The sequence below is a fragment of the Aulonocara sp. 'chitande type north' Nkhata Bay genome, linkage group LG2, assembly GCF_057382095.1.
Source record: "Aulonocara sp. 'chitande type north' Nkhata Bay isolate Kocher_YH1m ecotype deep benthic linkage group LG2, A_spYH_male_GT1.1, whole genome shotgun sequence".
In the NCBI taxonomy this organism is placed as follows: Eukaryota; Metazoa; Chordata; class Actinopteri; order Cichliformes; family Cichlidae; genus Aulonocara; species Aulonocara sp. 'chitande type north' Nkhata Bay.
In genome coordinates this window covers 27,328,703-27,342,054 of record NC_141345.1, presented here as the reverse complement: position 1 = coordinate 27,342,054, position 13,352 = coordinate 27,328,703, and the positions used below count along the sequence as shown (strand labels likewise).

General features: G+C 40.4%; 1 protein-coding gene across 1 annotated transcript in view; it reads left to right on the top strand.

The window, feature by feature from the left end:
* The window catches only part of diaph1 (diaphanous related formin 1), a 53,847-nt gene extending 45,148 nt beyond the window's left edge, over positions 1-8,699 (top strand). Inside the window, exons 15-19 of the mRNA XM_086314711.1 lie at positions 966-1,030; positions 2,668-2,847; positions 4,929-5,471; positions 6,836-6,950; positions 7,107-8,699. Of these exons, the coding sequence (XP_086170837.1) occupies positions 966-1,030; positions 2,668-2,847; positions 4,929-5,471; positions 6,836-6,950; positions 7,107-7,153 (950 nt within the window). The 3' untranslated portion in view covers positions 7,154-8,699. The remainder of the gene's footprint in view (positions 1-965; positions 1,031-2,667; positions 2,848-4,928; positions 5,472-6,835; positions 6,951-7,106) is intronic.
* Positions 8,700-13,352: the final 4,653 nt, after the last annotated feature.

Below are 13,352 nucleotides of genomic sequence, written 5' to 3'. Positions count from 1 at the left end.
TACACAAATGCACACTGTAATTTTTATGTGGGTGAATATATTATTGTGAGGTTCTTTCAACTGCGAAAATCGTTTCATTTTGCCTGCCTTGCTTGCTAGCTTATATAGATATGCAGTATCTTTCAAAGATTCAGCTGCTTTTTCTGCAGCCCAATTTTCATTGCAGCTGAAGATTCACACTTCACATTTCCAGTCTGTAGGGTTCACGTTTCAGTTCACATAATTTCTTCAATTTCTATTTTAGCTTTTCACAGCCTTCTATCTTTTCTATCTCTCTGCTTGATCCTCTCCCTCCTGGGCATCATGATTAGCTTTCTTTGATCCTGTGACATTGTGGCATTCATCTTCATGTTAATTAGCTCTTTTACTGCACATGCTTGTTAAGCCCTTCAGCACTGAACCACCTGTAAACCCTGCAATTATTCTGTAAAAGTACCCTGTTGGTCAGTCTGTCCTTCTCACCCTGTCCCCTGCAAAATGGTCTGGAAGTAAGACATTATCTGTCTTTTATTTTATCAGTCTTGGTAACTGTAAGAATTCTAAGCAAAGCGTTGTTTCGCAGAGAGAAATTGATGGGCTATGACCTTTTGTCAAACAAAGGTGTATGTACTAAAGGCTTAGCAGTTAATGTTGGGTAGAAGCAGCATGCATGCAACACAAAGCATCAGATTGTAATGAGATGCCTCCACAATCGTCTCAGATCTTAACTTTGAGTAGTGTGATACGAGGGGAAAAAAATGGGGAGACAGATGGTGTGTGTGTGTGTGTGTGTGTGCGCGTGTGCGTGTGTGCGCGCGCATCTGTTTGTAAATTCATGTGAACACACAGCATGTGCCAGACTGAAAGGTACAATGTCTTCACGGTCACACACATGCAGGTGTGCTGTCAAGACCCTTATCTTATCTACCACCTCTTTTCCTCCTTATCTTCCCCTATCCTCTGTCCTTAATCTTTTTTGTTCCCAGACAATATGGTGGACAAGACCAAGGTGGAAACCAGCGAAGCAAAAGCCTCTGAACTGGAAAAGAAGGTGAAATAAAAAGAGATTTATACACATAGATAGATGGGAATACCTTACACACGTGTACACACACATACACACTAACACATCAACCCAGAGGCCTGCAAGCGATTACAGTCATATTAGACAGAAAAGAAAATCACACATTGTCAAAGTTAACATTTCCCCTTACACATGCAAACACAATGGGATTGAAATGAAATTCTGTGCACTGTTTGTCTGACAGGGGCTGACAAATGTTTAAAGAAAAAAAAAAAGGTGGGTGGTGGGGGTGCAAAAAGTGACTAAGAAAATAAGCATACATATGTCTAACAGCCACCTGACAGATAAGTATTCTTACAGGCAAGCAGAAAACATACACAGCACACATGCATTCACACAAGAGGGGTAAATGCCTTGATAGTGGTGTGCTGCTACCCTGATGTTTCTGTCTCAGTGACAGCATAATTGCAAAGAGAGAGCTCAAACTAGCCTTCATTCATGCACACATAAAGATGTGCAGTCTCACACGGGATCATATCAATTGAATGTGCAACATCCACAAAAGCATCCATTACTTCTACAACATTGGATTCATTTTCATTGACCACACACACACCACAGTTCTAGTTGTGCATGATGGGGTAATTGCAGGCAGTCTCTTTGGCAGGAATTAGGAAAAAGGATGACAGCGGGAGTAACGGATCTGCTGTCTGCAAATTAAACAGCCATGTGTGTCTGTGTGTTCATCTCTTTAAATACTCTTATCTTGTTTGTCAAGTGTCCTGACTGTAAAATCTGTGCAAATTTATACATGGGAGATTTTTTTTTTTCTTAATGCAAGTAGTTTTTAGTTCTCCCCCATGGAGGTGAATGGTTTGAAATATAAGTGAGTTCATACAAATGCACTCAAGCATCCTAACTCAGTAATTGACACTAATTTGCAGTGTAAATTATACAATGAAACTGAAGGCTCTAGACCATAGGTGTCAAACTCTGGCCCGCGGGCCAAATTTGGCCCGCAGCCTAATTACATTTGGCCCGCGAAGCCATACCAAATTACTATTAGAGCTGGTCTACTGGTATTATACAGTTAATATATATATTGTTTAGTATTAAGCTTTGCTTGTTCCATATTCAGTTTTTCAGCAAAACTTGTTTGAGTCCATAAGAAAAGATTCATTCTTATATCTAGAGGAAGATTTTTTTTTTTCAATAAATATTAGCGTTAGCCCGTGACTTTGTTCCAGTTTTGAATTTTGGCCCACTGTGTATTTGAGTTTGACACCCCTGCTCTAGACTAAGAAATGTCTTCAACAGGTCTTTGAAATATGGAGACTGCTGCCTTTTTCATTTGCCACAAAATCCAGGGCATAAAAACTTGTTATGTTGGATGCTTTTTGTGGGTCCACATAAGTGTTAAGTATTCTCTTCTGTTAAGCACAACAGAGAATACTAAAGAATATTCACATTAGAGTTTATGCTTAAGTATGCAACTATTAATTTTGTAATAATTGTCTTCAGTGAAAATTGAGAAAAAAAAAAGTGAAGATAAAGAACCTTGAAATTGACCACTACATAAAAATTGTAAAGCCATTTATCCAGCGCTTTTTAGGATAACTAAGACGGAATCTGTTTCTAACTATGACCCTTTACATATGTATTAGCTGGATGCAGAATTGACAGCACGCCACGAGTTGCAGGTGGAGCTGAAGAAATTGGAGAGCGACTATGAACAGAAGTTGCAGGACCTGAGCCAAGAGAAGGAACAGCTTGCCACATCTAAGCAGGAGCGAGAAAAGGAAAACCAGGGACTACAGGAACAACTAGGCAACTTGAAAACACAGGTACACACAAACCTATACACACAATCTGTATAGAGGTGATTTTTAAGCATAAGATGTTTGGATTTTAGTGCATTAACTCCTCTCACATTCACATATGTAAACTTGATGCACTGCAAAGTGGAGTAAAGTCATGTAGAACCCAGTGTCAAACTTCTTTGTGACAGGTTGACTGGCACAAGCACCTCATATAATGTTAGCATCACTGTTTCTTGCCAGTTTGTTTGTAAAAGCAAACAAAACTTAAGGACAGGATAAATAAAGACTGAGTCAGATAATCGAATCAGTGCGCTTTAATGTGCTGGAAGGCCATACACACAAAATGACTGTTAAAGCTGCATGAAGTAAAATATTCAAGGCTTGGAGAAACACAGTATTGTAAGTCTAAGCACCACAAAGTTTTGTAACATCTATGCACACCTACACAAACACAGAAGCCCCCTGGCCTTGAATTATTTTGCCAATTGGCATAAAAAAAGGGGAAAGAACTAAAAGTATATTGTAAAAGTAAGCCAAATCCTTTACAGATTAGGAATTTCAATGAAAAACATGGAAAGTAGGAGAATGAGACTATAAAGAGTAACTTTAAAAAAGAAAGCAGAAGAAAGGGAAATGATGGCGATGGGCAAAACAGAATTTTTAAGTCCAAGATAAACATGCTCTGTGTGTGTGTGTGTGTGTGTGTGTGTGTGTTTCTGTGTACACACACACACACACACACACACACACACACACACACACACACACACACACACACACACACACACACAGAGTAGGGAGGCAAAGATGAGGATTGTTTGGCTGTCAGTGTCCTGCTGCCACACCAGCTGGACGCTGCCTCAGAGTGACACCCAAACTAACAAACACACCAAGTGACCCAGAACAGTCTGCCTCTGTGCATGTGTGCTCGTAACCACATGATGATGTTCCTGTGTTTGTGTGTGCGCGCCTGTGTTTATCTGTCGGTTAGAGACCAACACAACTTCCAAAATGAGCTTCATCCAGTGTGGCTGGTGCCAGCAGAGTCATCATCTCACTACACAAAAGCCCAAACATGCACACACAAACACACACATACACAGTTGTCCAAAGCATTAACAGCATCACGAGCCAGGCATCAAACAAGCTTCTCATACTAAGATGGCTCACTTTGTCTGTGTTTGAGGTACTGCCCATCGAAGATTTCTTCACATGTAGAGATCTCTCACTGTGCCTTCGTGTGATGCTGTGCCCAATTTTTCATCTGCTGCCTCACTAAGAAATCCTGCCTCAGAGCCTCTTTGTCTGTTACCATCTTCCTTTCAAAGTCCAAGGGAGTGACATAGACAATTTGTTACACTGCATACAGACATTCTTTCACATACCCATACACATTATGTACACTTGATACACCTAAGAACCTATAAAGGAAATAAACTCCCCGATACTAAATCCATAGATTTCCATCAGAACCATTATCTGCTCTTATTAGCTGCCAACTTTAATGACTTGGGCAGTTTTCTCAAGAATTGTCATCTCACTGATGTAAATACTGTAGTCAGTATTTCAATGTTGAAATGAAAAATTTATTTCAGCTGACTTATAATTCAGAAGTTTGTCTTCCTTTTTAAAAGTTTTTCTTCTGAATTCTTCTGTGGACTTGATTCCCTCCTGCCATGGTTTTCTGAATGTGCCTCATTTGTCTCCATCTCTCATGAAACTTTATCAGACCCAGGCTCTGATCATAATTCCCTATTTTTGTTTCCTTTCTTCAGTTTTCATGTCTTTATATTGGAAGAAAAACTTGCAAATCTGAAAATGGTCAATATTAAAATTAATGTAAATTCCAGGAACTTGTCATCAGGGATACTCGTAACATTCTGCAACGGGCCTACTTATGTAAACAGACAGGAGACTAGGACCCAGTCAATAACAAACAATATTCATTAGGCAAGCAAGCAAATATTTCAATGATTTGTTTTATTTTTCGAAATAGTAATAAATAATGTGTTAATGGCATTACTCTGGTAAAGTGTAATATCAGCATTAAATAGTTGTAAAAACCTATATTATTATTTATGTTAAATCTGCTTATTTCCCTTCAGATTGAAAAGCTGTCTAAGGATTTGGAAGAGGCAAAAACTAAGGTGATCACTGTTACCGTTCCTGTGCCAACACCTGTATTTCCCCCTCCGCCACCTCCTCCTCCACTCCCAGGCCAAAATGTAGGTATACCTCCACCTCCACCACCTCTACCAGGCCATGCAAACGTACCTGTTCCCCAAGCCCCGCAGGGTCCTCCTTTACCGGGTCATGCTGGTATTCCTCCACCTCCACCTCCTTTACCTGGCATGCCAGGACCCCCACCACCTCCACCCCTCCCTGGCATGCCAGGACCCCCACCACCTCCACCCCTCCCTGGCATGCCAGGACCACCACCACCTCCACCCCTCCCTGGCATGCCAGGACCACCACCACCTGGAGGTCCTGGTATTCCTCCTCCACCCCCATGTCTAGGGATGCCTCCACCTCCACCATTTGCCATGGGGGGCTGGGGTGCCCCTGCACCACCAGCACTGCCATTTGGGCTCAAGCCTAAGAAGGAGTACAAGCCTGAGGTTCAGTTGAAGAGAGCCAACTGGAGTAAGGTCAGTCTTACAGCAGTTAACTCTGTTTTTAATTTTTAATTTTCCATCACCTATGTCATACTGCAAATTTTGAGTAAAAGGCAATGCAGGTGCTTTTTCACACTTTTTTTTCATTGTAAATGAACCAAGATGACTCAAAATACAAGTTAAAGCGTGGGTAATTCCTTCCACATATGTTTGAATATGGCCCAAAAAATGAAGCACAATTGAAGAAGTTGTCTTTGCTTTTGATCATCATCTTCTGTCTTGATGCCAAAAATCATGCCAATTTTCAAAATGTGTTGCTTGTCAGCTAACATAACATGCTGTTATTCAGCTCCTCATTATCACACAAACTGCTTGAGTAAAAATGGGCAGGGAATCTAAATAATTCAGTTTGTATGTCACAGCGTGCAAAAAATGAAAAGTGGAGCTTAAACAGCGGGATCTTGACCTAAAGTGACTTTCATACATACGTGTATCTCATGACTATGTGCCTCATGTTCTTCTCCTCCCTCTCATCTGTGATGGTTAAAACATCAAAACGGCCCTCTGTCTTTCTTTAGCCTAAAGCTACTGTTTAATGGCTTCAACAGACTTCATCAGCATTTAGCTTCTCTCTCTCTTCCTCGCTCTCTCTCCCTCGCTTTCTCTCTGGTGAGAGTGTTTGACGAGGATGTCACAGAAATTGCTTTTTAATAAGCCTTCTTCTTTTAACTGCACCACTGAAAGATAATTAAATTGCTGCTAGAAAGGACAGTATTCTTTTGTAATTTAAATTAACTTTTTTTTTCCAGGCTTGGTCTCATCCTCCTCTTTGCATGCTCTCTTGCTTTCTTTCTTGCTCCTTAAGCTCATCCCCATATCACATTTCCCTTCCTTACTGTCTTTTCTGTCCTATACCCATCCTTGAGGCTTTGTCCATAATGAAAGGCCTGATATCTGTAAATTTACTACCACTTTTTCTCACTTGCTCTCCATTTCCCTTTTTCTCTTTCTTTTTTAATAAGAGCGTTTAGAAAGTGAAGAAAATGTATGCACAGTTAATTGTGAGAAAGCACCAAATGGAGGAGGGAAAAAGTAGAAGTCTTTGCATTTTTGGTGCACAAGGCTCTGAAGCTATAGATGCTTTGTTGTCAAGACAGTGTGGGACGATTAACGAAAATGAGTACTTACTTGCCCTTTGTCTTTCTTCCTTTCTCCCCTTCTCCCTCTGTTTTCACACTACTGCCGCTTCCTTTTCTTCTAATGAGCTTCTTTATCTGCTCATTGTTCACAAGGTGCATAGATGACCAATTTCTGTCATTATCTAACACAACTAATTTGTTACTCATTTAGTAGCTCTCTGTCTTTCACACCTTAAATATGACCCCTTCCTCTTTTAGATCGGACCTGAGGACCTCTCAGAAAATAGCTTCTGGATCAAGGCGAAAGAAGACCAATTTGAAAATAACGAACTCTTTGCCAAACTTACCTTAACGTTTTCTTCGCAGACAAAAAGTAAGTGTGTGACTTGTCTTTTTAACTGCTCACTTTTATCATATTGTGTTTCATAATAATGAACAATGCCTTACTTTGCTTCTCTCCCCTCCCACATCTGCCCCCTATCTAATGGGCTTCATGTCTATTTTGATCTTCCTGCTCTGCTTCCATCAGCCACCAAAGGTAAGAATAACAGATGCACACTTCCATTTTTCTTTTAGTCCTTTCTTCATACATCTTGTCCAGTGCTTCTCACCTTTTCTTTTTCTCCTTGGAGGAAACACTGCACATATATTATTCATAAATGCCATGTCAAAACAGCATCTCACATTAGTTCATGAATAAACCAATCACACGTTTATCTGTATATGTGTTCATCTCCCCAACGTGCCTGTGACTTGTTTTGTTGAGACTCACTACTGGGTGAGATGCATTGGTACTTGGAGTCATAGAGGGAGATGAACAAAGGGAGAAATAAGGAGAAGGTCACTGATGTCCTTTGACTTGCCACCTGCTGTCCTGGCACAAAGCGCTGACACATGGGTGTACACACACCTGTCCACTCCTATCACCTTGTCCCAGTGTCACAGAGCCTTCTGGTCCAACTCCTCCATATTCAAATCATAACCAAGACACCCAGAACTCCCAGACAGTATGTGCTGTGTGTTTAAGGCCATCTGACCTTCACATTCAGTCTGAGCACATGTCAAATACTCACACACGCGCACATGCGCTTGCTCACATCATATACATAAACAGGAGCGTCCTTGCACGCTTGGCTGATGCTAGCTCATGATGTGGCTTAAATGTCAGCGTTGGCAGCTGTCCCATCTGCAGTCACCTGTATGGCAAGTTCTAACGCCTGCCTGTCACTCCATAATTTGACCCCTCCCCAACTCACTTTGGCCCATGTGCCCATGCCTCCTCTTCTTATTGGCCAAGACAGCCGCCTGTTCTGGATGATGTCTAATAACCTTTTCTGAGTCCTGTGTATAAAGACACCGTGGCCTTTACATAGCCACACACCTGTCTGTATGTCTGCCTGTGTGGGTGAGGGGTGGGGAGTTGTTGATTTCCTGGGCGTGTTTTGATAGTTGTGAATAAAACATTAATTGGCAATAAATTGGGAATTTGTGTGCCCTTTCAATCAATTTATTCTGTGCTGTTTCTTTTCCATATATAGCACATGCCTATCAGTATCACACAACCAACTTAGTGGTCATGTAAATAATCTTCACTCCTTGTCCTTCTTTCGCTTGCTTAAATACACCCCTCAAGATCGACATTCCTTTTGACCTCACCCTTCTTACCCTTTACCTCTGAGACCGCAGATTCACTCTTCCTCATCTGCCTCTCCTTCCTCCTCCTGTGCCGCCCATTCCTCGTTAGCCACTAAAAACTGACTGACACTACACTGAGCCACCGCTGACCCTCTCTGACCCTTTTCTCCATCAGCTGCCCAGCAGCTGGATTTTGCAAGCACACAGACACCCACACAGGAAAAACAACACAGGGAGGCGGGTAGTGTGCTCAGGGCAGGGTCAGAGGTGTTGACCTCTGCTGCATGCTCGAAGAGCAGAGAGCTGATGGTGGGACACACGCCCACTGGCTGCACACAGCTCTCATGGACAAAATTCAATACTTTCACACACTCGTGCTCTTTAACACAGTTGTGTATCCATGACTTTAGAGGACATTACACAAACTAGCATTTATTTCCTGGAGATTTACTCTATGCTTAAGTATTAGTGCTACTTGTCTAACCTTACCCAAAATCCTATCATACACCTAAGCTCAACAAGACTTCACCCTAAGATTTAATGCTTTAAAATATGGCAACTAGGGTTTTTTTTTTTTGTTTGTTTTTTTTTTAAAACATCCATAACGCATGAGAACAGATTTAGCTCACCTATAAATTGTTTTGTCTGGACAGAAATATGGAAATGTAATTTAACTTTTGATGTTTTCCCTGTTTGTTCTCTATATATCTGTTTACTCGCATTGAAAACAGGGTGAAGTTCAGTAAATCAGCTTAGGACTGTTATCAGTCTTCTTTCTCTTTAGATACTGAATGTCAGAATTTAACTAAATATATGCCACAATGCTGCACAAATTTCAGAGATAAGCAAAAACTCCGTGGTCTAGATCAGGTGATGTGATCTTAATTGTCCACTTTAAATGGATTTTGCTGCAGCAGTATCAGTTATGTTACAATTTATCTGCAGCTAAAGGTAGTTTAAGTGTTTGAGATGCTGCAGTGCCTGATATTATGGTTCGAGGTACATTTAAAGTAACTGGTGTCTTTGTTTCACTAAGAATGCATTCTGCACTTTATCATGTAACTATGGAGTTTGGCTGATCTTGGTACGAGACACTTCACTGTTACATTGTACAGCTTGACATTGATTTTTGTAAGCTTTATTTAGAATACTGACCAAAATGTACAGGGAGTGCAGAATTATTAGGCAAGTTGTATTTTTGAGGAATAATTTTATTATTGAACAACAACCATGTTCTCAATGAACCCAAAAAACTCATTAATATCAAAGCTGAATGTTTTTGGAAGTAGTTTTTAGTTTGTTTTTAGTTTTAGCTATTTTAGGGGGATATCTGTGTGTGCAGGTGACTATTACTGTGCATAATTATTAGACAACTTAACAAAAAACAAATATATACCCATTTCAATTATTTATTTTTACCAGTGAAACCAATATAACATCTCCACATTCACGAATATACATTTCTGACATTCAAAAAACAAAACAAAAACAAATCAGCGACCAATATAGCCACCTTTCTTTGCAAGGACACTCAAAAGCCTGCCATCCATGGATTCTGTCAGTGTTTTGATCTGTTCACCATCAGCATTGCGTGCAGCAGCAACCACAGCCTCCCAGACACTGTTCAGAGAGGTGTACTGTTTTCCCTCCTTGTAAATCTCACATTTGATGATGGACCACAGGTTCTCAATGGGGTTCAGATCAGGTGAACAAGGTGGCCATGTCATTAGTTTTTCTTCTTTTATACCCTTTCTTGCCAGCCACGCTGTGGAGTACTTGGACGCGTGTGATGGAGCATTGTCCTGCATGAAAATCATGTTTTTCTTGAAGGATGCAGACTTCTTCCTGTACCACTGCTTGAAGAAGGTGTCTTCCAGAAACTGGCAGTAGGACTGGGAGTTGAGCTTGACTCCATCCTCAACCTGAAAAGGCCCCACAAGCTCATCTTTGATGATACCAGCCCAAACCAGTACTCCACCTCCACCTTGCTGGCGTCTGAGTCGGACTGGAGCTCTCTGCCCTTTACCAATCCAGCCACGGGCCCATCCATCTGGCCCATCAAGACTCACTCTCATTTCATCAGTCCATAAAACCTTAGAAAAATCAGTCTTGAGATATTTCTTGGCCCAGTCTTGACGTTTCAGTTTGTGTGTCTTGTTCAGTGGTGGTCGTCTTTCAGCCTTTCTTACCTTGGCCATGTCTCTGAGTATTGCACACCTTGTGCTTTTGGGCACTCCAGTGATGTTGCAGCTCTGAAATATGTCCAAACTGGTGGCAAGTGGCATCTTGGCAGCTGCACGCTTGACTTTTCTCAGTTCATGGGCAGTTATTTTGCGCCTTGGTTTTTCCACACGCTTCTTGCGACCCTGTTGACTATTTTGAATGAAACGCTTGATTGTTCGATGATCACGCTTCAGAAGCTTTGCAATTTTGAGACTGCTGCATCCCTCTGCAAGATATCTCACTATTTTTGACTTTTCTGAGCCTGTCAAGTCCTTCTTTTGACCCATTTTGCAAAAGGAAAGGAAGTTGCCTAATAATTATGCACACCTGATATAGGGTGTTGATGTCATTAGACCACACCCCTTCTCATTACAGAGATGCACATCACCTAATATGCTTAATTGGTAGTAGGCTTTCGAGCCTATACAGCTTGGAGTAAGACAACATGCATGAAGAGAATGATGTGGACAAAATACTCATTTGCCTAATAATTCTGCACTCCCTGTACTAATAAGTAACTACCCACATTCTACTGATGTATTAGTGGAGAACTAGTGCTATTATACTGCCAGATATGTGTAAGAAGAAAGCTATTTTTTGTGTAAAGGCTTGTACAAAGATCAGACTATGACCCATGTTTGGCTTTAAAGTTGTTAGTGTAGTATAAAGGAGTTTTGGCAGGAGACTTTTTGGCACATTTCCCATAAGCATGGTTTCTCACTTTGAAATGCTTATCTTGGTTTTCTATTTGTTTTTATTTCTTTTCTTAATTCGTTTTTTAAACTAATACTATTGGAGGATCAGAAAAAATGTTTCTCTTTTTTTTTTTTTAAACAATACTTTTTTTGGAAAAGTACAGGTGGACAGTGACCATACCAGAGCTCAGACACTGTTCATCTAGTATCAGTATATATAACCTGAACTGTCCTTTTTTTCCACTTTTGCAGTCAGCGTGTTTGATAGCAGGTGCCTTTTGAAGTCGGCACCTCAGATAGCCCAATTAGCGAAAGAATGAGAGAGAGAGAGTGGGAGACAGAAAGGAGGTGGTGGGTGAAATAAAAGAAGCTTGAGCAGAGGGAAAGGCTGGACTAGGGGGAGCGGTGGTGATTAATTTGATTCGGGAGAGAAAAGGGCCAGGAGCATATATAGTTATTAATCCTCATAATAGGAGGATCATTTTCATATCCCAATTCTTCAGCCTTTACACCCTTACCTCTTCTGTCTCAGTCTCGACTGCTGTGTTTCTGTGCACTGTTGTGGTATGTCGTCCTCATTTGTCATTATGGTGGAGATTCTCCCTCCCAAAGGAGGCCCATTGTCATGCTATCCACTGTGTATCGCTGCATAACACACCTACACATATAACTGCACCTTTATGTATCGCATTCACTTTCTATAAATTGCAAAAACGTTTATCGTGTATGTTTGTCAGCACAAGGGTCCCTGTATGCTGGTGTGCTCGACAGAGTGGGTGGGTGAGCTCAGCCACATTTACAGACCAATTATAATAAGCCTTTTGATCTCCCTGTGTTCTGACAAAATCAATTTCCTTCTCTGTAGGTGTGTGTGTGTGTGTGTGTGTGTGTGTCCTCTGTAGGTGTTTATGTGTGTCAATGCATGCACGTATTAGCTGAGTTTTAACTTGGGTCTACTCTGTTCACTTTTCACTTTAATGAGCCAGAAATCAGCAAGAAAGTGCATGCTGTGTGTGTCTCTGTGTGTGTGTGTCTGTTTGCATGCATGCCTGGGGCCCTCACCAGGGTTGTAGACCAATCAGTTAAAGGGATGAGAGATGTAATATATCAGCAATAAAAGACCAAGAGGCATAGAGAATGATGGTGCCATGTTGACTAGATCATTACATCTTCTGCTAGACAGAGTTCACAACATTTGTTACTTGTTTGTGTTACAGTATACAGGCTCAAGGTCATTGCAAGTTGAAGAAATATTTCCATACTAATGAAGTGACTTAAGCAGACTCCTGCCCCTACAGCACAGTTGTTTACAACAGTCTGATTGCTTGACTGGTAGAAAAAATGGCAACTGTGTGATTACATGATTGTCACTCTAAATTTGCCTTTCGGTCCTTTTTGAGAACACAGGCTGGGGGGATGCAGTTTAGTGTCTCTTCTAATTTTAAATCTAATTGGCAAGTAGTCACTGCTTCAGATTTGACAGGCCTCATGACATGAAAATCATTTCAGGTGAGAAGATGAAAAACTGAATGGATACCTTCACTATGATCTCCCATGGTGTCTATATCCACAGAGTATTATAATAGAATGTAGTTATAGAAGATGATTTAGTTTTGCACCGCTGCCTGTTCTCTAGGTCAAGGGCAAGAAATGTTCGAGCTGTTCAGTGTATGTGTTTAATTGTATGTATGATTATTTATAATTAGGCAGAGTTTTAGATGATGGTTTATGGGTTATTGAGTGTCAGAGCTGCAGTCTCCTAAGACTGTTTAAATAAATAAATAAATAAATAAATTCAAATTTTATTTGTCACGTACACAGTCATACACAGTACGATATGTAGTGAAATGCTTGGACAACTGCTCGTGACCTAAAGAGAACAAAAAAGGAAAAGGCTATGAATAAGATAGGAAATAAATATGAAAAATTAAAAAGGGTAAATTTAACTAGGAAGGAATAAAATATAAATTAAGGTTAAAAATGAAATAACTGTACAACACAAATTAGAATGAAGGGTAAATTTAACTGGGAAGAATAAGATAAAGATAAATATATAAATTAAAGTTGAAAATAAAATAACTGTACAACAAAATACACAATATAGAACTATATAAGAATGTATGAAGGAATCTAAATATAAATAAATATATACACAATAACAGCAGCTGTACAAGTATTAACCGGAAATGAAGAATATAGTGACCAGTGTTGTGCAAAACCAA